The sequence below is a fragment of the Cyprinodon variegatus genome, unplaced genomic scaffold (assembly GCF_000732505.1).
Source record: "Cyprinodon variegatus isolate N-32 unplaced genomic scaffold, C_variegatus-1.0 Scaffold356, whole genome shotgun sequence".
In the NCBI taxonomy this organism is placed as follows: Eukaryota; Metazoa; Chordata; class Actinopteri; order Cyprinodontiformes; family Cyprinodontidae; genus Cyprinodon; species Cyprinodon variegatus.
In genome coordinates this window covers 767,123-795,122 of record NW_015150809.1, presented here as the reverse complement: position 1 = coordinate 795,122, position 28,000 = coordinate 767,123, and the positions used below count along the sequence as shown (strand labels likewise).

The 28,000-nt window shown below is 37.4% G+C and overlaps 1 protein-coding gene across 1 annotated transcript; it reads left to right on the top strand.

The window, feature by feature from the left end:
- Positions 1-4,271: 4,271 nt before the first annotated feature.
- march4 (membrane associated ring-CH-type finger 4) lies at positions 4,272-27,172 on the top strand. Its single transcript, XM_015386083.1, has 5 exons — positions 4,272-4,546; positions 4,858-5,576; positions 20,949-21,104; positions 22,446-22,638; positions 26,470-27,172. The coding sequence occupies exons 2-5, from the start codon at positions 5,145-5,147 to the stop codon at positions 26,889-26,891; spliced, it is 1,203 nt and encodes a 400-aa protein (XP_015241569.1). The 5' UTR covers positions 4,272-4,546; positions 4,858-5,144; the 3' UTR covers positions 26,892-27,172.
- Positions 27,173-28,000: the final 828 nt, after the last annotated feature.

The window sequence follows — 28,000 nt, the reverse complement described above, 5'->3', positions numbered from 1 at the left end:
TACAGTACAGCTACAGGTGTTAATTGCTACCCTTCTGAGTCTCACCGTGCTATTCAACACTCCTTAAAATGTTAATTCTTTTTATTAACATTTTTTTTTCCTTTTAGAAAAAAGTAAAGATTGCAAGTTACACCAAAACCCAGTTTAGAACAGTTAATAGTTGACATAACAGAGATAGCTCCACACATAAATCTTAAATATTATTTATCCTTTCTTTAAAAAAAAAAAATGGTGGCCCAGTGGTTTGGTTGTTTAAATAATTAACTTTTAACAGTAACATGTGTTAATTTTAGGTAAAAAGATATCAGGTTCTGAATCTTTGAACTGACTGGTTCTTCTATGGGTTTGTTGCCTGTTAGATGCTCATGTCCTGTCCAGAACTTTGGTCAACTCTCAACTCCTATACTTTTTCACTGCCTGCAACCTATACTTTTTAACACATCAGAAGAAAATCTATGCTATTTGTAGCAGCTCTTAGGGTGCAGATATTCTGAAACTTTAACTTTCTTTGTTGTAAATATTTAAACCTAAAATTGCATTCTATAATATCCAAAGATAACAGATCCCCCTGCAGGGAGATGTTGTATCATCTAACAAACGTCTTGCAGAGCCAGTTTGTGTATCTTCATGCCAAGCTTTTGGCTCAGAAATTGCTGACATTTAAGACCTTACTCATACTTTGAATTTTTACCAGGATCTCAGAGTTTCTGTTGACTGTTTTATGGATATTGGATAAAGGATTTTTTCCAAACCAGATGGTCCATTGGGTTATTTTACTTTCCTCAGACAAGTTTTTCTCTAAATCTTTAAACTACTTTGGGGATATTTTGCTCAACATGATTCTTTTTAAATGGCATTCCCCTCAAAAATATACAGGAAATGTAAAACTCTATAGATTCAATATGGATAACATTTAACTGATAATAGATCTGAACACTTTCTGTTTTAGGTTATTTTTTCTAAATACAAACTGTCGAAACTTCTTATTGAGATATCCAGAAATGTGATTCCTTTTACTGATCTTAAGGAATAGGAAGGTGTTGAATTATGGATAGATCTAGTGTACTAGTAGAAGTTTCTGTTGTAATAACTCAGAATGTAGGACCCAGAATTCAGGCAAGACAGACAATGGGATAACTCAAAGCACTTGTTTTTTTAAACAAATAACAAAAGTGGATCTGTAGTGGCTGCGGCTGTGCACCTCCCATCACTGGAAACTCTGGTTTGACTGTTCAGTCCACCTCCAAAGAACGGCATATGATCCAGCCGGAGGGCTGCCAATTAGAAGCCACGGGTGCCGCCCAGAGTGAACCAGGTGCTGCAGTCTTTGGGGCAAGCAGGAGTCCAAGCCAGGTCAGGGATACCAATCAGAACAATAACAGGATGGTCCAGAGTTCCAGGAGTCCACAGAGAGTTCAGGCAGAACATTCAGGTGGGAACAGGCAAGCTCAGTAGTTGAGAGGCAGAAAAGGTCAGGTTAGCAGGAGCACTAAGAAAAACTAAAACCACTCTTTCCACTGAACCAAGACAGGAACAGGGCATGCTCAGTGGATAAGAGGCAGAACATGATCAGGAAATCAGGAACACTATGAAACACTAAAACCCTCTCTCACCACTGCCCCCCCGAGTACGAGAACATAAACTGTGGCATCAGCAACAACATCAATAATCTCAATGGTCTTGCCCTGATTACCGGGACTGAGATATATATAAAGAATCAGGAATAGGTGGATTAGAATAGTGGTAATTGGAAACTGGACAGAGTCAGGCAGTTGAATGAAATGAGCAATTAGGCCAGCTCTCAGTCATCACATTTGTTTTTTGTTTTTGTTTTTTGTTTTTAAAAAAAGGTTTTTTAAGTACCTTTGAGTAAATGTATTTATGGTCAGTTTCAGTGGCTTTGTTGCAATTATGACTTAGATCAAAAGATATTCAAAAAAAAAAATTCTTTTAAAATAAGGAAACATTATTGGCTGTGCCATGCTGTCTTTCAAAGAAACTAAAAATTAAGTTAAGACACGAAGCTATGAGCCAAGTGCTAATATGATGGACTGAATCATAGTGTCTGAGATATGTGGGGTCTAGTCTACATTAAATCAAAATTTGTTCCGGTCTTGTGCTCATTGAACATCATTTAGACAATGACTAAATCATAAACCGAATTTTGAATTTGTGAATGTGTCACTTTACAACCACAAACAAAAATTTACTTTTGAGGGTTTTTGGTGGATAGGCCAACAAAAAGGACACGTGTTTTAGTTATGTTTTGTTTGGAACTTTGTTTATTTGAAACATTACATTTAATAAATAATCTTTTGTGTTTCTGTTAGATTCATTTTTTTTTGTTCACTTTGTATCAGCTTAGCATTCTTCCCCACTCTTCTTCCTGTCACATTCTATTGTTCAGGGGCCAATGCCCTGCAACCTTTAGATCCATCCCCAGTCCACCTGAATCAAATGACCGTATTACCTCCTACGCAGGCAGTCCAGTTCAGAGTCAAACTAATCACCTATGTTTCCTATGTCTGCAAGAAAAAGCTCCTTTAAACGTAGAAGGCAACCATTCCTTGAGGACTAGAGTTTGTGACCTCTTCCCTAGTCCCCTGCTTTCCCTGATAGTAGCTCCCTGCTGTAATAGGTCTTTCATTTAGGCCTGTCTCCTGAGCCATTCCTTGTTATATCATCCCAATACAGTAACTTTTATCTTCTCTGCATCCTGCAGGTTGTTCCTTATTTTTTTATTTTTTTATTTTTTTTTCAGTCTATGGCCTCAGGTAAATTTTGGTTTTAGTTTTTATTAAATACCCTTTAACATTGCATGACCTGCATCTGCCCTCTTTGTGATAGTCCCCCTGATCATAAATTAAAAACATCTCACTGAGCACTGTTCAATCTTTACCTTGAAAATAAAGAGTATGGCACAACTGCAAGGCCAAAACTCGGCTGCCCAGCTAAAATGGCATGCTGGGCAAAGGGAGCATTAATCTGAGAAGCAGCCAAGAGATCTATAATAACTCAGGAGGAGCTTCAAGATCCATAGCTCATGTGAGAAAACCTTTTAATGGGGCCGATATTGGTCACAGCCTAAACAAATCTGGGGATGGGGGGATAAACTCTGCACGTCACTTTAAATGTCATCATCAATGTGAAATGTGTGGTGGCAGCAGCATCTTATTCTGATGTGTTTTTATCAGGGGCTAAATGGAAGCTTGAATTGGAGAGGAGACAGATGCAGCTAAATATAATTCAAACTAGAAAGAAAACCAGTTAGAGGTTCAAAATAATCTGGGACTAAGGTAAAACCATCAACAAGCAATCCTTACCTTTTACTTCACAACTCTGCACTTTTTTCTCTCAAATAAAACCTAAGAAAGCAGGTTTAATGGGGTGGCCATCATGTGACAAAAACTGTATGAATGAAAATATTTTCTTAAGCCAATAAATATGAAAAACCAACATCTTATGGAGACTGATAGCAAAATGTATATTATTATGTATCCAGGCCCTAAAGAAAAAAAAAAAATGATTCTAGCCCCTTTCTGTCAGGTTGTTGCATCGTTGCAGAGTTTTGTGTTGCTGAAATATCCTTGTTTGTTTTCTTCTTCTCCTGCCTGGTTGCCACCCGCTGTTTACACTCTTCATCTGTCATCCATGAGCCCATCAGACCTGAGCTCAGGTGTCAGCTCCCATCCATTGTCTGCAAACATCCCAAATCCACAAAGTGAAGGAAACAGGCAATGCATCATTTTTAAAAGCTTAGATGGTGAAGGTAATTAGATCAACAGAGCTGATTATTGTACATTATTCATATGTATAGCAATGCAATATAACACAGCTATATTTTCTGATTAATCCAGTCTATATTGGGAGTTAATAGTCAATTTAATTTGTTGTTAAAGGTTTTAGATGGATTTCATGTAATCCTCTTAGTGTAATCAGATTCCCAATATAATCAAGCCATAACACAGTTCTATATATTGCACTTTAAGCTTTTTTTAAAAACCGCATTTCTCTGCCAGATCAAATGCCACCATTAAACTACACTCATGCATTTCAAAGCAGTCTAATTCAGCCCTGGGATATATAGCAGCTCCTTTATGTCAAAAAAGCTGCCTTATTAGAAACAAGTCCATGCTTATTATGCATGTCCCTGTGTTTTTGCCACACTTGTAGTAATGAGTTGGCCGCTTGCATCACTGTGCGGCGGTGACGTGCGGCGTCTGGGAGCTGTCCCAGGAATAATGGTGCTGAAGCTGCAGCACCCATCCAGCAGCCAATGATCACAGGAGGATCCGGGGGCTCTGTGCGGTGCGCTTTTCACCCGGAGCAGGACGGGCCGGTCCTGTTGGATTTTGTTTTCCTTTATGACGGATGGATTCGATTCCTAATTTGCTGGGTCCTCAGATATTGGTCGATTTAATGATTCGGGAATGTAGAGGCTTCCTGGAGAGACGTGCAGCTCAGACCTGCAGTCTGGATGGGAATCTGAGAGGGAAATAAAGCAACTGCAGATCGCGTTGCTTGAAATCGGTTTATATTTTTTCAGGTAAGAGTGAATCTACTTCTTTTATGGTAAACCATCGGTTAATTTAATTTGTTTAGGAAGCCTAAAAAGACATCGAAATCAATTAGAGCTGCACTAGTTTAAATCGGTGGCTTTCTCTTTTGAATTTTATGTAAACATGAAGTAATAAATATTTTTGTTTTCTAGTCTTTTTGTAAAAGCATATTGTCAATCGAGATAGTAAATATTGTAGCAGATAGTTTTAATTATAAGGCCATGAGAGGAGTGAAAATATAGCGTAATAAAATAATGTGATATTTCTGTATGTCTAATGTTTGGTTTTCCTATTCTAGCTTTTTTATGGACCTAATGGCTTCAGACACTTGTTTGCATCGATGGGATTTATTTCTATTTTCTGCTTACGTCTTCATTGGGAAGCAATAAAAGTCAAACATCTGGGATAGTGATCCAATTCAACATAAAATAAAAATAAAATTAAAAAAGGGGGCCATTTAAACCCTAGAGTCGTGCTTCATCCATCCACGTATGCAGAGGTGTTTGCTTATGCCGGGGACACAAACAGCACACGTCTTCCAGCACCTGGGCTCGGTGCTGTGATCTTCTGGCCGGACACAGCCCGATGCAGCGCGGCCGGGGCATGCTGAAGAGCCGCTGCTGCGTCCTGCTTGGTGACCTGAGGGTGCTCCTTCTCGGGCCACGAGCACCGCGGACACCGCTGCCTCCTCTGACCCCCATGAGCGGCCAAGCTTCGGAAAGCCATGAGGCGAGCGCCACGGTCCCCGACAACAACAACACCTTAACGCGGAGCCACCAGCAGCAACAGCAAGGAGGGGACCGAACTGTGCCGTCTGCTGCCGGGGCCCCAGGTGGAGAGCGGCCGGTTGGGGGCTGGGTGGACGCAGCGGAGCTGTCCGCGGCTCTCCGAGGGTGTAGCAGCTCATCTGATGACTGCTCAAAGGGGAAGCTGGAGGAGAGGTTCTCTCTTACCAGCTACACAGAGAGCGGCTTCAGGACGCCTGTCTGTAGGATCTGCTTCCAGGGACCAGAACATGTAAGTCCTGGAAAAAATGTTCCTCTACAGATCAAAGCTGGATTAACACACTCATAGGACGCCTATAGGCGCTAATACCAAGGGATAATGTTTAATTACATGCAAATACCATGACAAACTGTCTGAATTATATCATGCAGAGCTTTAAAATATTTTACAGATTTCTTCAGTTTTCCTCCTCTTAGTCACGTAAATGTTTCAAACATAAAAATGTTTAATATAGACAAAGAAATCCTCAAATAGAGAATGCAGTTATAGAATGATGTTTTATGGCATGATGTTATAAACCATTGTTTGTGGTTACTTCCAGATCAAGCAACCACTTTCCTAGAACATCTCTGACACCATGAAGCAGGCAACAAACCATTCCAGAGAATTTGTAAAAAAAAAATATTTAAATAACATTAGCAGCAAAGGATTGCAGGTTATTGCAAATTCAGTTTTTTTTTTTTTGTTTCTTTGTTTTGTTTTCCTTTTTGAGTGTGGGGCAATTACCTTAGCTGTTTTCTTTTTATCTTATAGCCTACTCCATGATGTCTGTGTGCATCCAATTAATCTGAACTTAACTTTTGATCACAGTAAGTTTACATTTACAAAGATGCAAATTGCTTTCACATATTGGGCTGAATGGATAGCTTTTATATTCCTTGATAAAGTAAAATTAGAAAAGGGTTAATTTTGTATAAAGTGATAACACTGTTGACAAGAATACGAGTGTAAAAACAGAAAAAAAAAAAGGAATATATATGGGGAGGAATATATATATATATTTTTAAAGCAAAGAAAAACAATTAGCATAATGTTTTCTTCACCGCTCACTTCCATCCTCAGCCCCTTGTTTTCAAGGCTCCTGATTACTTCTGTACTGTAGTAACCACACATGCTTATGATGTTTTTTAATGACACACACAAGAAAAGACTTACACATACATAGGAAGTTACAAATGTTCATGCAATCGAAGACTCTACATAGATGTTCAACTTCATGAATATGAGTCAAATCTTTTAACACAATGTTGTAACTTTTATCTAAATAAGGTTCTGAGTCAAACATGGAATTAATGACTCAACAGAACCCTAAAATGGGACAGCCAAAGTCTAAATGCCATTTCACCCTTTAGCTTTCGTTCTTAGCTCTTGAACTCAGTATTAAATAGTAACATATTTTTAGTACGGTAACTTGTGTCAGTTTGCTGGAACACAAGAAGATAGCTTTCTAACCCTTAAAATGTCTGTTATTCAGTGGCACAATAAAAAAAGGGGGTAGGAGCTACGATAGAAGCTGTACCCCACTAAAATATAGACATTTTCCTCAATAATCATTCAATGTGATGTCTAGTTTGTTGTATTCCAGGAACTGGTATTTGGTATTTTTCACATACAAAACAAAACTGCTGCAATAAAATAGTTAATTTAACTAGCTGTTGTGTTTAAAAGATTCTCAGGTGATATAAGGGAACCAAAGTGTGCATACAAAAACTGTTGAATACAAGCTTTCATGTATTTGATACTGCAGCTGAAGAATTATTAAACACTGTTCCAATCTGTCATTGTCTAGCTTTATTGATCCTGTGTGACTATTGCCCCAGCTTGCTGCTCTTAGCTGACAGGTGGGGGGACCCTATGTGGTCTTCTTCTGCGGTAGGCCATGGTCGAGGTTTGACGTCTTGTTCCTTCAGAGAATGTATTCCACATACTTCAGTTATAACAAGTAATCTTTTGTACTACTGCTGCCTGTCATCTGAGGTTAGTTTGCTCAATACCTTTTGATACATTATCAACAGGATCATTTAAAATCTGCTGCTTAATGGATATTGTTTTGAAGATGATCGTAAAATATCAGAGGTTATACAAATTTGCCAACCTGTTCATTTGGCAACAACAATCAAGCCACGTTTAGAGTTGCTTAAATCTATTTTTTCCATACTTTGCTTGCTTTACAACAGGTATACATACATACACAGACAGACAGACAGACAGACAGACAGACAGACAGACAGACAGACAGACAGACAGACAGACAGACAGTAGTAGTGGTGACTTGAGGGTATTCCTTCTTGAGCCACAAGCACCACGGACATCGCTGCCTCCTCTGACCCCCATGAGCGGCCAAGCTTCGGAAAGACATGAGGCGAGCGCCACGGTCCCAGAAAACACTAACATATTCTTTCCGTCATGATTTGTGGACATTAAGATCTAAAGAGAAGCATCATCTCCTGGTCAGACCCTGTAATTCAGTGAAAGACTGGAGTCAGAGTACAAAAATATGCAAGAAGGGGTCACTCCAGTGGCTGGAATTTGGAGGGGATTTCTAGCTGCAGGGAGGTGGACTGCCATTCGCCTGGTGTTTGACTGGTAAGGGCCATTTTGAATGGCTGCTACTGTATAGATAGATATATAAATATATATTCACCACATTTCAGGCTTCAAACATAAAGATATAAAATAAATTTTTTTTGTGAAAAATCAACAAGTGGGAAACAATCATAAAGTGGAATGAAAAGGTTGAAAATTTCAAGGGGACTGAATACTTTCACATGGCAATGAACTTCTGCCAGTGGTTGTCAGTGTTTCAAGTTTTTGCACATCTATTCTGGGTGTATTATGATTTAACTCTAAAGAGGCTGCATCACTGGATCACATTACTGGGACCTAATTACGAGCAAAGCAAAGCACAACTAATACAATAAATACAGGTCCATGCAGAGACAGCTTAATTTTTATTTTATTTTTACATTTCAAGGTTATTTATTCTTTTCTAGCCTTTGTACTTAGATGGAAATCGCCTCAATTGGCACCACTGGCTAACAGACACTAGTATAACCCTAAAAAGATGTCGCTAATACTCAGATTTATCACAGATTTGTTTAAAAAGAAAGCTAGTTATTACAAAAAACGTAAGGAAAAAAAATATGCAGTAGCTAGAGAGCCCCCTAAACCTTTTTTTCATCATAAGGGTTAGAATAATCAGAGTATTCAATTAATATGAATTTCTTGGGTTTAAGGCTCCAACTTCTTTTCCAAATTAAAAAGGATCAAATTGACTTTCAGCATGTTATTAAAACGGCCACACAGCTGACAGGCTGGACCTGTTACTCTTCTTATCCCACTGCATGGCTTGTAAAGATAGCTACTGCTGCTGTAGGGATAATGAAAGACCTTGTCCTGTCGGCTGACAAGTGTGGAGGATACACAGAGATGCAGAAACAACTCATTACAGTCAGACACATCAAAGCGTTACCTGCATGACAAAATCAAATAATACCTCTGCTCTGCTTCTAGTGTCCGCCATCCTGCAACAGACAAATATTGATAATAATGATGTAACATGATGTTTGAAAGCAGGAGGAAAGAGCCTCCAGGTTAATTACCTTGCACATCTTCACGTTTGGAGCCATGCTGATGATGATGTTGTGCTAACATCAAACAGTGCAGGAAAATATGTGAAAGGAGATTAAAAAAAAGATAAAAAATGTTGGATGGGTTAAATGACCTGCTGAAGAAATATATTTTAAAGAGTACGAAATAGCTGAAATATTAGAAAATGGTAGAAATCCATTCAAACCAATGTCAGAAATCCAGGCAAAGCAACAAACTAAAAGGAAAAGATCCTTATTTTATTTCCCTTGAAACCATAACTGATTCTTACATGGCTTCTTCTGGAAATTGGTTGTGATTTTCTTGCCTCTTGCTTTAGAGGCATGCAATTCAAATTCCTCAAGGCGCTGTTATTTGTAAGTCACACTGTGTAAAAGTAGACAAATTTTCCTGTGTTTTGGTGAATAAATTACTAGAGATTCATTATGGGCCAGTAAAAAGAATTTCAAAAAAAAAAAAAAAAGTCTGGCTTTTAAATGAAGTAGTTTAATTCAGCTTCCTGGTGGAACAAGCAGCATTTGATCAAAATGTCACAAAAATCTGTGACATGAAACGCATAACTGTGATTTTATAACATCAATAACTACATATAAAAGAACTTAAGGATTTGTTAGCATTCAATTACTCTGTCATCTCTTCAAATATTAGTTTGTGCTTCTGGCTTAAATGAAATCATAACACAGAAGTCAAATAATGATTGACAACTGTGCATGATTTCTATACATATGGAAACATTTCTTTAAAGATATCGAATATTTGTAGATGACAAAATCATACAAAGTAGAGACCATGAATAAATGGTTGAAATGACCCAAAGTATAGTACTGTAGCTATGTAAATGTTTTTTACATCAATAGGATTTTAATATCAGATAAAGTAAACTTCAGTAAATGCCAACTTCAAAAAAAAAAAAAACTAGCCGTATTAATCCCGAAATCTTTATTAAAATGTAGTGTTGGTATTTGGTAAGTCATAAATCAATTGTGAAAATATAGACATCTCTTTGTAGAAAGCTACTCTAAACATACCCAGGCCTGTAAAATGAACATTTATTTATTGACATATTTCCGACTGGAAACTCTTATAAGCCAGTTTTATGGCTTTGGAAATCCCAGATGTGGAGGTCCATTAAAAATACTCCTAGAGAACATCAACACTCAGGCAGGACATCACAAAACAACTCAGAACCACAGTGAATGCACCTCAGGCTTCACTTTCCTCAGTTAAGGTCAGTGTTTATGATTCAGTGATGATAAAGAGGTTAGGGAAGAATTAGATATCATGAGCACTATATCAAAAACTGTGAGTTTGACTTTTGCAAAACGTCATCCGGATCACCCCCAAGACTTTTCTAATCACATTACAGGAGCTGATAAGATAAAAGTGAAGATTTTAAATCCACATCTGAATGCTCCAAAAAACTAAGGTTTAGTGTCTGGGCTTAAATTTAACTTAGATGTTGCAACATGAGCTTATATGGATCACCCATTCAGTTGCTGAATTGAAACAGCTCTACAATTAGGAGTCAGCCACAACGCCTCCATAACAATCTAAAAATACTCAGTGACACTTATTACAAATCCTTGATAGCAGGTTCACATACCCAGTTATAAGGTCAAGCAGAAATTGACAAAGATCCCCCCTTTTTTTAGAAAAAAAAGTCATCAGCAGGGCTTTCTTCTCTATTTTAATATGGTCTCTAGTTAATAAACATTGTTATTCTTCTCTTTCACTATCCACTCTCCTAATCATCTAAAACAGGGGTGGGCAATTCCAGTTCCTGAGGGCCGGTGTCCTGCAAATTTTAGATCCATCCTTCGTCCAGCACACCTGAATCAAACAGCTGAGTTACCTGCTCAGAATACAGTCAGTTCGTCCTGAGTCTTCTCAAAATCATCTAATTACTTGATTCGGGTGTATTGAACCAAAGGCACTTATGAAAATTTGCAGGATACCGGCCCTAAGGTACTGGAATTGCCCACCCATAATCTACAACCTTTAAGGGTGGCAGAAAAGAAAGGAAGCAGTTAAGGGAAACATTTCTTTATTTTTTTCACAATAATCTAGAAAGAGTCTCATACAAATCACCCAAGCTTTTTGTCAGAGCTTTTAAGAGCACTGATGAAAATGTCCTTCCTCATCATTTCCTGAAGCTTCTCAAGAATGAGACAACTAAGGTGAAGAAGAGAACTTCTTATCTGAACAAGTTCTTTGTTCTTTCTCCTATAACTCAGCAACAGATTTACTGTATCACTTCATGCCCCCTCCACTGGGTATAATCTCTCTATGTGTCATCTGCTAATTACTACAACACTAATTTTGCATATCAGTCCACCTCTGGGCTTAGCCTTTGTAATCATTACTGGCATGGGGTCCATTATGAGACCTGGAGACAAGGCGTCCTCATTGTTTTCTCAGAAACTCCACAGATAGTTGGCTACACACTGCACTGCATACAAAGTACTGCCTTGCAAGAAAAAAAAAAAACACAGTATTTCCCATGGTCTCCTCCAACAAGTCTCATTAAAGCTTCCCTGAATCACTGCACCACATCGATAGCACTTGATTTCATTGCGTCCTATCAATATGCATGGTTATATCTTCCTTTTCTCTGCCGTCTGTGAGCCGTTTCTTTGGGTGGAATCCAGATATGGATCTGCTGAGGTGTAAAGGACAACGAGGTTGTGTTTGGAAAGAGAGATGAGTGAACTCTCTTCATACCCCTGTATGTTACAAATAGCGCACACATTATTGTGCCTGGTATTTTTAAGCCTCTGGAATATCACCCAGACTACGTCAGGCAGCATCTGATCTGACAGTCCACCTCTAAACCCGTCCATCCTCATGGTTGAGACAGTTGACAAAGAGTAAAGGAGGCAGGAGGCTATTTTATTCCAGCATCCCACTAAGAAAGGGCCTTGAACGTCTGAGGAAGGAAGCCATTGAAAGATGATTGCATTCTGATTTAATATGACACCACAGAATGAAATAAACCCATGTAATAGAACCACTCTCAGTGTTTTTGAATGCCATTTTTTTTGTAAGTTGAGCTTTACAGTTTGGATTTTGCTTTGTTAAAGGGAAGATTTTTTGTCATAAGGAGTTTTTTTTTTAGCACAATTGAAAGATAATTGTGTAAATGCATGCATTCATTTAGAAAGGATCATTAGGAATGTTCAGGAAATAAAAATCTTCCAAATTCAAAAACTGGGTGTTTTACATAACCTTCTATGACAGACTATGCAGAAAACCTCACCAACAACCCTTTTGATACAAATACAGTGTATGAGCTGCTTCACTTGATCTGAAATAATAAAAAATAAAAAAATATGTTGCCTTGAAAAGGTTTTGAACTCTATAAACCTTTTTATAACCTTATAACCACAAAGTTTAAAAATTGTGTATGTGATAAACTAATGTAAAATGGTGCATAGCAGGAAACTGATTCAAGGGTTAATCATTTTCTTTTAACAAATCCAATATTTAAAGTGTGGTATGCACTTGTGTGAAATTCTTCATATTTTCAAATGTCAGCTGTCAGTGTCTATACCAGCTTTGCACATATATAGACTGAGGTTTTTCAGAACAAATGTGGGAAACTGTGATTTGGACTGATAGTTGTTCTGCCAGTAGATTCTCCTGTCTCAGCTGTGGATCTCATAGATCCTCCATGTTCTATATATTTACTATTTTCATATGATGGATTGGACAGGGCACTGAAGAGCATTGGGATATATCTTAATCTTCTACCTTTTCCTTTATTATATGATCCTTTTGATGCTGTTTGTTCCTTAAAAAAACAGCTGGATCTAAACCGAGATGAAATTACAGACATGAGCTTACTTGATAAATTAGGATTCTTTTTAAGATAATTTGGTTGTACTGGCTCTTCCTTTTTTGCTTACATCGTTTGCTTTATCACAGTCTGCGTTTTAAGACCTTAACCTTAACCTCAATGTGGATCATATACGGAAATATCACTTTTACTGCTTTTGTGGAACAGATCCAGAACATTTATCTGGATTTTTTCCTGCAATGAACATATATTTAATTACTGAGGAATATTTACATGCTTGAAAGATCCTACTTTCCATGTCCTTTTGCAAATGACTACTAGTTTATGGTATAACTGTGATATTTTTTGAATTACTAGGAAAAAAGCAGGCTTTCATCCCTAAATCCTAACAGGGATAATGCACTTGAATAATATGTTTTGTCAGAGCACAAAGAGAGGCCTAAAGGGTCAAGTTGGCATCATTATTTCTACATGGCCTTCTGGCATGGAGGCACTCTGAATGCTGTCTGTTGGCAGGAATGGATGCTCAGCCATTTGTTGGGAATAGGATATAAACAAGTTACATAAACACGGCACCTTTTTTTCTATTGATGTTTGCATTTGCAGAAGTAAATGGAAAGAGGCTGTGAAGATATGAAGCTAGATGAGAAGCAGCTCTCTCTTTTCTTTTTCCAATTCCTATTATCGTTGTCGAAATGGTTTTCATAACAGCATCAATATAGCTACATAAAGCTGAAATGATGTGATCTTCACTGGAATTTACACCTTTCCTTTCCTTTTGGTAGACCAATACAATCTATAGAAGAATCTATTTTTCATGTTTTTATAGAACAGATGGTTGCAGCCTGGATGTTATTGGCCATTATGAAAATCCTTCCATTTAGTTTCAGTGTGAGCTAGATGATTATACTACAGGTTCCCTTAGAGTTAATAGAGTTCACTTGTATTGATTCTAGGCTCTTATGTGAAAAGCTAACCTAATTTTTTTTTTTCATTCCATTATACATACATAGCATAAGGAGCTAATTTTATAAGGAGATAGTTAGATGCTCAGTTTCTGTCTGCATATTTCCCCCTATTTCTCTTTGATAAGAAAAAAAAAAACAGTAGGTTACCACTTTCTGCATGCGTGGGCTATCGTTTGTTATCAGACTCCCCCTGCTTTCTCCAGCCACTGTTATATAGGAGTGATCCAGGTTTCAGGTCTTGGCTGCGATCGGGCCAGTCGCAGCGAGCGGCCTGAGTCCCACTGGACTCGACAGAAGTGTTCTGCTGCTCCTGCCAATACACTCCCACCCTGGCCATCTGTAGATGAGCCTTTTCTCCTGCAACTCACTCGATTTTCCTCTCTTCCCTTCAAACCGGGGTGCTGCTCCATCTGTTGGAGATGTCAGCACAATAATGGGGAAATATATTTGAAACTTGCATCTTTTTTTTCAAACGCTGATTTAACCTCTGAGTTTAACACTGATAAGGTTAAAAGAAGAGAAAAGATATTTACTACAAGCTTTTTTTGCCGCCACCTTAAGAAAAGAAAACAGAGGAAACTTATGATTGTTTTTTGTTTTATTACTATTGTCAGGGTAGGTCATTGCTTTGATGGGTAAACTTAAGGTGGAGCACCATCGATGTAAAGATCAGTTTATCTTGCAAAATTAGTCATACCTCTTAGATCTTTTCACATTTTTTCATGGTACTACAAAGCATTAGCTTAAAAAGTAAGATTTTTTTCTACAAATGCAAGTTTAAAAATTATGTCTTTTCATCCAGCCTATTTCACCTGCTGTCTGCTAAATGTATTCCAATGAAAGTGACTGCATTTACATGTTACCTAATTAGTAACGAGAACCTCACTGTTTTTCTCAGTAATGAAACAGCTGTTTTATAAAGCCCTTTGAGGTTTGTTAGAGGTGTTGTTTTAAATATTCTGCATATATGGAACCATGATTTTGCTGCATCCCCTTAAGCCCCTTAAGTCTAAGATAGAATAGAATAGAATACAATACAATAAAAAAAATAGAATTGAGTAGAAAATCCCTTTATTGTTCAACAATGTGGAAATTCTGGTGTTTATAGCAGCAAAAAGATTATAGAAAAAATGGTCACACAAATGTGGACCTTAGAAGAGTGTATAAAAATATACTGTACTGCAAAGTGTTTTAACAATATAAAAACTGTGCACCTGGAGAATTAATAACCAATATACAGCTGTGGACATTTTTACAGCAATGGACATTTGAAAATAGCAGCAACATCAGAGATGTGCAAAATGACTGCAGCATGTTATTTAGCTGACTAAGATAGAAACTGTGCAAAAATCAGCATGAATGTACATTTCTATTAATGATGCACATTTTAAGATTTGCCCATTCTATCTTGCAAAGTAGCTTAAATTAATCAGTCTAAATGGTAAACAACAATTTCAAAGTCTTACTTTAGATTCAGTGTCATATTTCTCACCAGTCCTCAGTCTTTTGCAGCCACTAAGAGGTTCACTATCTAGATTGTTTTTTTATTTAACTCCAATCATCTTACTGTAAACTGTGACCAGCTTCCACATATCTACAGCATAATGCTGCCACCACCGTGTTTCTGTCCAATCTGGCCAATTAAAGATGGGACGAAACATTCCAAAGGACATTGTGCAAACATATGAATAGTTAATATATTTGTTTTTTCTGTATGGTACTTTTTATTTACATAGAACTTATGTGGGGATTTGTAAAGACCCTGAAGAGGGCCACAAGCCAAAATGCTTAGTTTATCAATACATTTTATTCCAAGTGTCAGGATTAGGTTATGGATTGTTGACCCAAAAGCAGAGACAGGAAGGCAGAGGGGAATTTCTTGGTGATTTAATGAAGGTTTACTGAAAACAGAGGCAGGTAATCCAAAAAGAAAACAAAGTCCAAACTAACAGGAAACCAAGGAGACATCAGGGGATAACTATCACAAGGTGGAAGGCTCGGAGACGCGGAGTTGGAGGAAGTTTGGCGAGGACCCAGCAAACAAGAACAGAACAGAAAGAGTATTTAAAGGAGACAGAAACAAAGAGAGGACTAATGAGCAGACTGGGAACAGGTGTGCACAGAGCAGGAGAGGAAAAAGAGCAAGTGAAAAAGGAGAACACAAGAGGGCAGCAGAGGGCAGCAAATAAAAAACCTAAAACATTTTTTAAAATAACTAGAAAACACAATAAAATAAGATTTAAAACACAAAAACTAGAAAACAAGGAGTAAAGCAAAACTGAAAACTCAAAAGAAAACATAACAGAACCAAGACAGTAAGTGAGAAAAACCAAAGAAAACAATTAAATAAGAATTAAACCATAAAAACTAGAAAACAAGGAGCAAAGCAAAACTTAACATCCAAAGAAAAACATAATTGAACCAGAACTCTAACACCAAGTACTTCAAGTTTTGCTGAAATTTTCTCCTCACCAGTTTGCTGACCCTCTTCATGTACCTTGAAAGTTAGGAAAGTTGCTCTCAGAAATCTCTTGGTTCTATGAATAAATTCTCATATTTGAGCTACTGATTTCTGCTGCTCCTCCAAAGTTACTTCAGTTCACTTCACAGGGTTGCATTTAAGGGTATCATAGCAAAGAGCATAAAAAAAATCAGATCAGATCAGAGGGAAAGTGTTCCTTCTGCTTTACAATTAACACTCCACCACATAACTATGGTGATCTCTCCCTAAACATCTTATTGGAATACATTGAAGCCTGTGGTTTTAATTTGAGAGTTTAAAACTTTACGGTGATGTAAGTTTGCTGAAAGACTTTTATCTGTCTGAAGATAATAAGCCTTGGAGCAGTTTGGTTAGAAGTGAATATAATATAAAAATATATTTTGAAGGTTTTCTGAGGCCTTGATGTTATGGAAAAAATATACCCAAATTTTTCTCAACTCACCGACCCAAAGGATGGAAGCAATGACATGTTTTGACAACTTTAACCATCACCTGAAAGCACTATAAATTAAACATAATAGAACCAGTGTTTTTTTCTTCTTTTTAGTGAAACGTAAGAGTGACGTCTCAGGGTTAGAGTTAGTAAAATAATCTACCAGTACCAGTGTTTTGTTTTTCAGTGGTTGCAGCCAGACCAAAAAGTCCTGGCTAAAGATGAATGAAAAAGTGAAATATGAATATTAAAATATGCTCACCTATCATTTAATTCAATTTCAATTTAATTGAATTCAGTTTATATAGCACCAATTCACAACACATGCCATCTCAATGCACTTTACAGAGACAAGTCAACCAGATCATACAGGCAGATTGGTTCAGTTTTCCAACTAAGGAAAACCAGCTGATTGCATCTCCCATTGACTCAAAAGCAATCCCTCACACCAAGCATGCTTGTAGCGACAGTGGAGAGGAAAACTCCACTGTTTTATTACCCACTGTTATTTATTACCTGAAAAAAAATCTGTTTTGGTGTTCCTCACTAACAATGACAATCCAAATCCTAAACAATTGTGCAACTGTTCTCAGGCACACAACAACAAAAAAGCTTTGTCCAGACAAGTCAGTGGAGAACAAGCAAAAAGACCCCCAAGACAGTGCTGCAAAATAAAGTAACGCCATTTTGTTCTTACTGCTGTTAGAGCAAGAAGAAAAAACATCTTACCCCTCATGGAGTATATAATAAACTTTATCCTCATGGTTTCTGCTGTCTGAGCGCCCTCTACCTGTCCTGTTAAAATTAGTGAATGTATGTTACCAGAAAAAAACTAATGAAACAGATATTTAGCCAGCACTTAACCAGTAAACAACCATATTCTTTAACAAACGAGTACACCATGGTGCTAAATGCATAATTTTATGATATACTTGATTTTGAAAGGCTTAAAAAAGAATAACTAACTTCATGTTGTCAGTTATAGTAAATCTGATTAACCCATATTAAGTTCACTTGTTTATTTTGTTTTCCTTGATGAACCCTTTTACAATATTAATTCTTTAAGTCCACAAAAAACAGAACGTTCATAAAGGGACAAAATGATCCCAATACAGTACATCCTTCAGATGGGACCTTTTTCTTTCGCAAAAGGCAAATGAAGTTATGCATAGCAGAGATAAAGAGGATTTGTATTTTTTAGCATAACATTAAGTCTAAGCATATCTCAAAATCCAAAAGGGAATGACTTCATGGGAGGAACATAGGTTTTTCTGCTTTGCAGGGGAACTACATCTGAAAGATATCTGTGGGGATACCCTGAAGGGAGCTTTAGGCAAGAGATGTCCTCACAATCTGATAGATTTGGGTAACTTTTCCAAGTTGCAGCAGGAAAATACTTTCAAGATAAGGGATCAATGAAGCCTGGATACGAGCAGGTTGTTGCAGCTGAAATATTTGCCCCCCTAATAGTTTTGTTTGTTTCTCAGTTAAATTAGAGGAGATGTAGCACATTGTATTCCAAAAAGGATTTTTCATGGTCTAATTTTTACATGACCGTAACCTATTTGGACTAATCAAATCTCCGCTCCCCTGTCTGATGCTTAATGACTCTTGGATCTGCCAACTGTCATGTTTCAAAACAGCATTTGCAGTCATGATGTAAAATGTCCTACTGGAGACCATATATTCAGTCACATTGTGCAACTCCTAACCAGTCCTTTGTTCTTTATCTGTCACTGGTTTTAATGCTTCGTCAAACACTTCATTCATTTAACAAGCTGCTGAATCAGTGCAAGTTTAGCACAGTATTTTACAGATTAGTTAAGCTTAGTTGAGCTTTATAAAGCTTTATGTGGCTAATCCTGCATATTCAACTGTAGCAGTAATCAAGTATCTTGCCTGTCAAGTAGGTGTAAGGCAAATCTTTCATTTCACACCTGAATGGTGCTGCTGGCGGCAGCTTGCTCTATATATGGGAGTATGTGTCTTCCTGTATCTAAAGCGCAGTGAAAGCCCTCGTGAAATCAATAAGCCGGAGTTAAGATATATATCTGTAATCTAGCGATTCAGGATATTACATGTAGGTGGGTAATAATGGGCTGAGTAAATAAGATGAGAAAACTTGTTGTTGTTTGCCTGTCAGTGATTACTGTAGGCAGCGTCTTGCTCTGAATCACAGGCTTCAGTCAAGCTTTACATAACCAGGAAGTACAGCATGTTTTAAATTTATCCACAACACATTTTCTTCTCCAGGTGATTCTAAAAAAAAAATTGCTGAATCCATTGGGGTTCCCATACACTCCCATACACAAGCCTGAAAATAAACCTAAAGTCTGGATAAACGTGCAATGAAAAGAGAAGAAAATGTTTGTTTTGAAGAGGAGAATGATGAGAATTGAAAGTAGGGATGAGGTTGATAGGATGAAGAGGAGGAAGATAGATGAGGTGAGGTGAGGCTTAGGATAAGGGAGGGTGGGGTTGAAAGAGTGTGACTCACTATGAAGGATAGGTGAGCTGGGTATAAGTAGACCGCTGTGTAAAGGAAGGTTTTTAGATCTCAAAGATGATAGAAATACGCACCCTAATATAGGGATGCACAACATGGACCTAAAAGCTTATCACAATATTTTATGTTATTTATGGTGATAACAATAAAAGCAATTATAAGAGCATTTAAAAATCCATAGCAGGCTTTTTGAGCAATAGTTTGTCGCAGTCTGCACATCAGAGTCCCATAAAAACAATCCAAGTCTTCAAAGGACACTTTACCAAGTAATGGCAACCCCCAGGCACCAATTACATTAAGTTGCTCAGTTTTAAATTTATTAACTTTAGTTTATCTTTATAGAGCTAATTCATAACATTCTGTACGTCGTCTTAAGAATTAAAACGTTAATTTCACCCATTAATACAGATTCAGAGCTACATATAGTTAAAATTGATTCCAGTTATCAGTGCAGTCTGTTTATAATTAGTAAAATGTTTTCTATTTAAGATGACGCAGTATGTACTCTTCCTGGATGAGCATGTAGCTATAGTTGGCACAATAACTACATGTAAACAAATTGTCTAAATTATTTGTGTATATTACGCTTCCTATAAAAACAGCAGTAAGAATAAATAGGAAAAAATAACAATTCCAAAAACACGTCTCATTTTTGGACTTCAAATTTTATCTTCAGTACTCCTATGATAATGAGAGAAAAAATCACAATACTGATACCACTTTAAAGGACTTACATCTAGAACAGCGAAATCCAGTTCTACAAGTATGGATGAAAACAGGCTGAATTTCATAAAAACATTAGGATACAATAATTTTCCTTTAACGCAAAGTTATAGAATGACTGGGTGTAGCTCCATGACATGAGAATTTTTTTTCTATATTGCCCCCTGAAATTTTTTCCACTAATTGAAATGTCTTTAGATACACATTAACATGAATTCAACACAGTAAATCTGTTAGTAACCACATAAATGGAGGCAGAAGATGTCTTTCAGTCATCAATCCACACATTCAGCGACACACAGGAGCTGTTTCAAGCTGGGCACCATTTCATTCAAAACACCTGTCCCATCAACCAGGAATCAAAATCAGAAACACTAATAAACTAATAATCCCAGGGCTAAAATACTTTCGTTAAATGACTCCATCTGTAATAGAGTGACTATAGGACCAGTTTGATTTAACAGAATTTCATACAATATATATAATTAGGGGGTCCCCGCTCCATCTTGCCATCAGTTTGGGGGTCCTTGGCCTGGAAAGCGTTAAAGACTCCTGTTCTAAACCATAACAAGGCTTTCGTTGGGCTACTCTATAAATCTCGAACTCAATGCTAATCCAGACATTTTGAATTGAGAAAGCTTCTGGATGAGAAGCGAAACGTCTTCAAACTTGGAAAACAAAGTCCAGTGGTTTGTTTTTAAACTTCTTGGAATGACTATGACCTGGATGACTGAGAATCATCACCGGCGTATCAGAAACTCGGCTTTGAGGAGTGCATATTTATTTTTGAGGAAAACTTTTACAGCTTTTACATGTTAAAGTGTTAGGGATTTTGAAATAGTGCTGATTATGTTGCTCGTAAAATCCCCAAATGCAAACTGTGAGATTCATGCACACTTTCAATTCAGGAACCAAATGTATCTATCAGATTTCTGGAACTTAAAGATAATAAAATCCAGAAAGATGGTATTTGTATTACAATGTTCAGAGTGTTAAAGAAACAAACATCTAGATATATGTATCTGTTGGGAACCCTTCCTGACTAAATGTTTGTTTCCTCTGCAGGGAGAGCTCCTGAGTCCGTGTCGCTGCAGCGGATCGGTCCGCTGCACCCACCAGCCATGCCTCATCAAATGGATCAGTGAGAGGGGTTCCTGGGCCTGTGAGCTCTGCTACTACAAATATCAGGTCATTGCTATCAGCACCAAGAACCCACTACAGGTAAGCTGTCTAAGCAAAAAGCACCTCCACAAAAGCACCTATCAGATTTTATCACATTCTCCACAAATGCTTACAGATCAGGCATTATTAGAAAAACATAATGCTATCACCGCCCCAACAAATACAGTGCATGTTTGGTGTTAAAATATTTGTTCTTCCTTGTCTCAATTTGGAGCAGATTTTGCCTTGTATCAAAGTGCTTGTCGGTGTTAATCGTTAAAAACTCAGTTTTCAGGCACTGTAAAAAATAAATAAATAAATAAAAAGCTTCAGCTCTAGTTTTGCTTTGATCATAAACCGAAAAGGAAAAAAAATGGCTTTTTGAATTGAAGTCTTTCCTTCTTTGATCCCTAAAACAGAGAGAACAGTTTCCTCTTGGATTTAGCTTCTGGTAGTGTTAGGGAGCGTTATTGAGTGACTTTGTTGTAAAAGTTACTTCAGAAAGACAGTTTGGGACTTGTTAATAGATCTGGTGAAATAGGAAGTTGGCATATAATCATGATGTGCAAAAATGTTTTATTTCTGGTCCTCCAGAATGCATTTAAACTGTTCTTTTTACAGAGTGTAAAAATGATAACAGTATTTGGATACATGCACTACTGCAAGCTGCAGAGAAACCACATCCAGCAAGTTTCTGGCATAGCTCTGGTTGGTTAAATGCAGAGGATTAATTTCATTGGTTTGTACTTGACAGTGTAATGACAATAAAAGTAAAATTCTATATTCAATTCTATATACATGTCTATGCAGGACTGTGTCTATATAGTGAGGTCTATGTTTATAATTCTCACCTTAAGTGAATTAGAAAAATGAACTGGTTCAGAAGGACGTACCTGCTGTAAAGTCGTGGACATAACATCGTTAGCTGGTTTACCTTAGGTAGTCAATCTTTTTTGGTGTATGAAAGTAGACTTTAACTCCATTTGGAAATTTTATTGAATTTGATTGTATGTGATTTACTTACATTTTCCTTATAGTAATTATATAATCCTGGATATAAATATGATCTAAATGTTTTGCAAACTGCATTAAGAATCAGGTCAATTAATAACCTGGATTTAACTAAATAATTTGTCATATTTAATCAGTTATAAAGTTCTCTGTTGCTACTTCCACTTCCTTTATGGAAGTATGACTCATGACCAAACCTTTAACAGATAAATCTGATGTTTTCTCTTAGTGTTTTACATCCCAAATAAGTCAATTTCCTTTTGAACTAGTGGTTATTCATTTCATTATTTATTATTATTTTGTTATTTAATTTGTTTGTTTGTTTTTTCAGGGAAGTCAGAAGCCTGTAAAGAAAAATAAAGCCTTAAAGTGTGTTGTGTCCTCTTGCAGTGGCAGGCCATCTCCTTGACTGTGATAGAGAAAGTGCAGATAGCAGCAGCCATACTGGGTTCCCTGTTCTTGATGGCTAGCATCTCCTGGTTGGTCTGGTCCTCTTTCAGCCCGTCGGCTCGCTGGCAGCGCCAAGACCTGCTTTTCCAGATATGCTACGGCATGTACGGCTTCATGGATGTCGTCTGCATCGGTGAGGAACCAGACAGGAATCATCGATGTTTGTTGTTCTAAAGTGTCAGACATGGATTCAGAGTGATATTGAGCGCTTCCAGTCTGCTCACATTAATCCAGGTGTGCTTAAGAGGCAGAGTTAAATGTCAGAAACGCTTCAGACTCCAGCCAATATTTGTAAATGCAGCAAACCATTTAAACTTTTGAGAATCAATGCAATTAATCTATACACCACAGTCAATTGCTTTATATCCATTTGCATTGGCTAGTTAAGGACTTTTGCAAATACAATGTTAATCTCTTCAAAGACACTGCATCAAACTCCATCTAATTAATAAAACATGAATGCTAGATGTTGAAAAAACTCCTACCCTGCAGCAACTGAACCCCATTTCAATCTCTAATAAAACGCTGCAGCCTGAAAGTCTGGGGAAACTTTTGAGGCTTGCTGTGCTCTGTCATAACATCAGAGGTAATAAGGTGCAATGAGGCATCTTTATCGTTTCTTTCAGAATTTGAGTGGGTGTCCAAAATGAAACTTATCCCATCTGTACTGTAAGCTGGCTCTCCGTCTCTGCTGCTTGAGGGTCCATGTGCTTTGGATGAATGCCACATTTAAAAAAAACTCCAACTTGTGCTGCAGAAGACAGCTTGAGGGTGAGGCGGGGGGGAGAGGAGATTGATTGTCTCCGGTTTGGTGGTGAGGATTGACTGCGCAGTCATTAACTTGGCACTTTACAGAGATTAACTTGTCACCTGGTAGACGTAAAAGAGCAGAGACCTGATTAGCCAGAGAAGAGAGAGCAGTAGAGAGGCACAGTTAAGTAACGACTCCAATCTAGGGTTTAAGGAGTAATGATACATCATAACTAAGATCTATTATCATTATAGAGCGGTAACACTTTACTACACACATTCAAATTTATATTGTCTTGGTGTTATATGACTCTTTTATCATTGCAATTTATTGGGAAGCTAAAACCAAGAAAGTATTACCTAACTGTGAAGGAAAAGAAAATAATAAATGTTTACGTTCATTTTATCAAAAGAAAAGGTTGTAATGCGCTTAGGTGATGTGAATTTGAAAAGTGATCTGTTGCACTGCATTTTAATTAAGAGTATCAAAGTAAAGGGGGCTATATACAAATGAATGCAACATAGTTCAGATTTTTAGTTGCAAAAAAGGAAATCTGAAGTAAATTTTCTTATGGTCTGATCTATAAAATATCAATAAGGCAAAATGTTTTTAAACACTCAGCAACATCCTGTGAGAGAACAAACACATAGAAATAACTGTCTTGATCTTAAGGAATAAAACTGTTTCCTTATTCGGTTTACCTTTAAACCACTAGATCCTGAGCATCCTGTGGCTCCAAGCAGGGGCAAAGCTAGATATTTTCATCATCAGGGGCATAGCACAAAAAATGTTTCGTTTTAATAAAGGTGTTGTTCTCATTCTCTTTTCCCTCTCTCAACTACTGTGTGAAGATCGATCAGTACAGCATGAAAAATATGATTGTTTAAAATTGGAAACTTGATCTTACATACTCATATATTGTAAACAATGATATAGTTACTGTACATGCCTCTTTGTTCTCAATTTTACCTGTTTTACCCTATAGGGGTAATTAGAGAAACATGTAAATCTGAGCATATTAGGAAGGGATGGGGCCACAATACAACCTGCCAAGCTATTTACCATCACTAATAGTACTAATATTAATTAGTATTTTTTAGTATGGCCTCACCTTAATTTACCTCAAATATCATAACTTAAAAAGCAGAAAACAAACTAAGGTAAATGTGTCCATTATGAGACATGGATTTGAACCCTGCCCCACAGATTGCTAACCCCAATGCAATAATAATGAACTAATTCTAGGCTGGTGCTCGCTGGAGAACAAAACCTGCTGATTCAGACTTCAGACACCATTTAATGATCAGATATTTGAGCTTCAAACTACTACTCGATTACGAAAATAACATTACTAAAATTTAGAGAAATTGTTAAACTGCTCTTTGATGCATTCATTAATTTGTCATTCATTTATATATATATATATTCATTCATTCATATATAAATAATTCATTCATTAATTCATTTATTTTCTGAACCCCTGGTCCTTTTATTAGGTTGCAGGAAGGCTGGAGCCTAACCCAGCATTCATCAGGCAAAGGCAGGTACACACTGGACAGGTCACTAGTCCATCAACCATTTAGATAATTGCTCCTAATTTATCCACAGTTACTGATCAAAATTCAGGCTTAAGCAACCTTAAACCTTACTGTATATGGTGAGCAACCAAACAGTATTTTAAGTCAAGCTTCTAAAAAAGCCACATGCAGCAGGTCTTGTCTTCACAATTTCTTACCAGCTTCTTTTTCTGCCTCTCTCTCCTCATTCTGGCTGCTTCATCTGCCCTTTTTTGTGCTGCATTCATACATAAACCGGAGCGAATTGCTGCTATCCAATGTTATATGACACATGATACCTTAAACTCACTCACTTGATCTCCTGCCTTTAAACTAAAAACTAGAACAAAAAAAAGTCGGATCCATTTTAGGAAAAGTTGTGAAGTTAGAGTGAGAACCAGGGTTTTATTGTAGCAGAGTTACAAGCATTTTAAAACCAAAGGGGATAAAATGTCTCCCTTTGGGGTTTGATTGTGTAAGATATTTATGATGGAGGACACAGAGAGAATCCCTGTAAAAGAAAAACAGCCATTTCAAATTTAATATTTCAATTTCAAAAGAATTTTATAATTGTAAATTTTAAATTAAATTATTACAGTTGAATTGTAAATTGTATTTATGAATCTCTTAAATACTATAATTTGAACATGTTTTTTCAAATCCTATTTGAATATCCGATTTAAATGACAAATCTGATTATAAATACCTTTCTTAATCACACATTTAAAATTTTTATACTTTATTACATTTCCATTTTCTTTTTATACAGCATTTTCAAATTCTTTTTGAAACTGCATTTCCTTTTTGCCATTTATTCCATTTACATTTAACACGACCCTTCTGGGCCTGAACATTGTCCTAATGGTTTCCCTTTTTGTATCTACGTTTTCCGTGACTTTTCATGCCCTTGAGTACACTGAAAACACAATTAAACCAATCACAGCTGCTCTTCTCATGTAAGAAGCTTTCCCATTGGTTAGACAGTAACACTTATGGCTGCAGTAGGAGGCACTGTGCAAGCCCCCTTACTGTGCACTCGCCAAAACTGTTGATGGAGTACAGTTATGGATGCAAGATAGTAAACAAATTCAGCATATAATGTACACAATGTCCAACTTAGAAGTTTCATGTATTTTACAGAAATACCCAGAAGGGTCAAAAGGGTTTTCGGCTGTAATAAAGATGTAAAAAACATTAAAAAAAATAGATCCAGGGCTTTTGAAAACCATTCCAGATTTAAGCCCCAAAACCACCCCCTCCCCGCTCCACTGGTTCCAGGCAACTGCTGGCAAAGCTCACTCTAATTTTCCAGATACTGACTTCAATGAACATGAATCAATAAGTAATTTTGGGCAAAGATACAATGTTATCGAACAACTGCAGAGAGCAGATGCATCGTTTTTTGTCGACCTAAATCCGAAACACCAGTGATTGTTGCAGTGTCGTAAGTTCACTCTGTGGCTTTACTTGATGGTACAAATAAAGATTTTATCTCGGCTTTATGGGGAGGTGCTTGAAGAATGAGTTTGTTTTGTTCTGCCACTGTGTCGGCTTAAAGTTTCTGCTGGATTTAACACCGCAGAGGTATCACTCTGTGGTGTCATTAAGACTAGAGCCAGACACTGACTTTGTCCCCCTGCAACTCTCTTTTCCACAGCATTAATTGTCCACGAAGGACCCTCTGTGTTTCGCATCTTTCACCGCTGGCAGGCCGTCAACCAGCAGTGGAAGGTTTTGAACTATGACAAATCGCTGGACAGTGACGACCTGAAGGAAGCTGTCGTGGACAGGACTCTGTCTCAGCCCAGTCAGGGCTACCAGAATGGGATTGGAGCGTCTGCCTCCAACTCCTCCCTGATGGTGGTGGCCTCCACAGCTGATGGCTCCACTTCCACAGCCGTTGTGACCGCCCCAGGGGAATTCGGAGCACACATAGATCCTGAGAGCGGCACCACGGTACCCGACCAACACTGTCCCTACAACATCCTCCACCTACTCAGCCACCTGAGGCAGCCGGAGGCTCGCAGCCAACCCAGCAATAGCACAAGAGAGCTGGTCATGAGGGTAACCACAGTCTGAGCAGTCAGTTGAGGCCTTATTCAACACGGAGCTGAGAGATTTCTGAACCAGCTGGCAGTGAAAAAGACCTGAAGAAGTGCTGTCTTAACTGCACTGGACTGACATCATGTTCTTGTTTATTTTGAAATGCATCTTTAATGTCCTGACATTGATTGAATAAAAGTCAAAGTGGTCTGATTTGCAAACTGCTTGGGAAAAAGCTTTTTTCATCCTTAGGGAGTGAATTTTCAAAATAACAGGAGTATTCTTGAGTAATTGGTTTGTAGATTGCTCCATTTTGATATATGAGTTTGTTTGTAAAATTGTTGCTGAAAGAAAATGATCTTTTGAACAGTCGAAATAAAACATTCAAGTATATTAAAACAGTTTATTCAGTATTAAAAGTTGTTACGTCACTTTTTAAAGTGCAGCTATAGCAAAGATCCAGCAGTTCATTCATCCTCTTTTGCTAACATTTTTGCCTTGACTCTGTCTGCAAGGCAACAAAGAAAGAAAAATGAGAGAAGAGCATAACCCCATGTTTTTTATTTAACTTTCAGCAAAGAAAATATAATCAGCTTTTAAGGGTTTGGGATCTTAGCAAAAGCTGAAGAAGACTAAATTAGGATTTTAACACAAATCATACTAAGATGACAGAACTTCTGATGGTCATACTGTATACAGATACAGTCTATAAACAATTTCCCTTCAAAGATCCTTTCCTGTCGAGCATGATTGTTTCTAGATAGCTAAAAAAAGTTTCTAGATAAAGAAAAAAGTTTCCAGCGCATGACTTTATCTGTTAAGGCAAAATTCAGAGGAAGGCCCAATGTGTAATATTAGCTTATACCCTTGTGGATAAACACATTTTTGGTGAAACCAATTAAATACAAAATCACTTAAATAAAACCAATGCCCAACACAAAGTAGCCTAAAAGATTTCAAAGTTGACATTTTATGCCCTGAAGTTACAAAAGAGTCAAGAACAACATGTGAAACTCTGCAAGATCTTATTATTCAGTTCATGATTCAGCAAACAAAGGCGGAGGAAAACAGCATCCATGATGGAGTTTAAACACCAAAACCAATGCTGATCAAAACAGAAGCAAAGGATCATCTCATATTCCCCA

Coding starts and splice junctions, on each gene's coding strand:
- march4 (XM_015386083.1), top strand. CDS start 5,145: ATGCAGCGCGGCCGGGGCATGCTGAAGAGCCGCTGCTGCGTCCTGCTT. Junction 21,105..22,445: donor GCACCAAGAACCCACTACAG/GTAAGCTGTCTA, acceptor GTCCTCTTGCAG/TGGCAGGCCATCTCCTTGAC. Junction 22,639..26,469: donor CATGGATGTCGTCTGCATCG/GTGAGGAACCAG, acceptor TCTTTTCCACAG/CATTAATTGTCCACGAAGGA.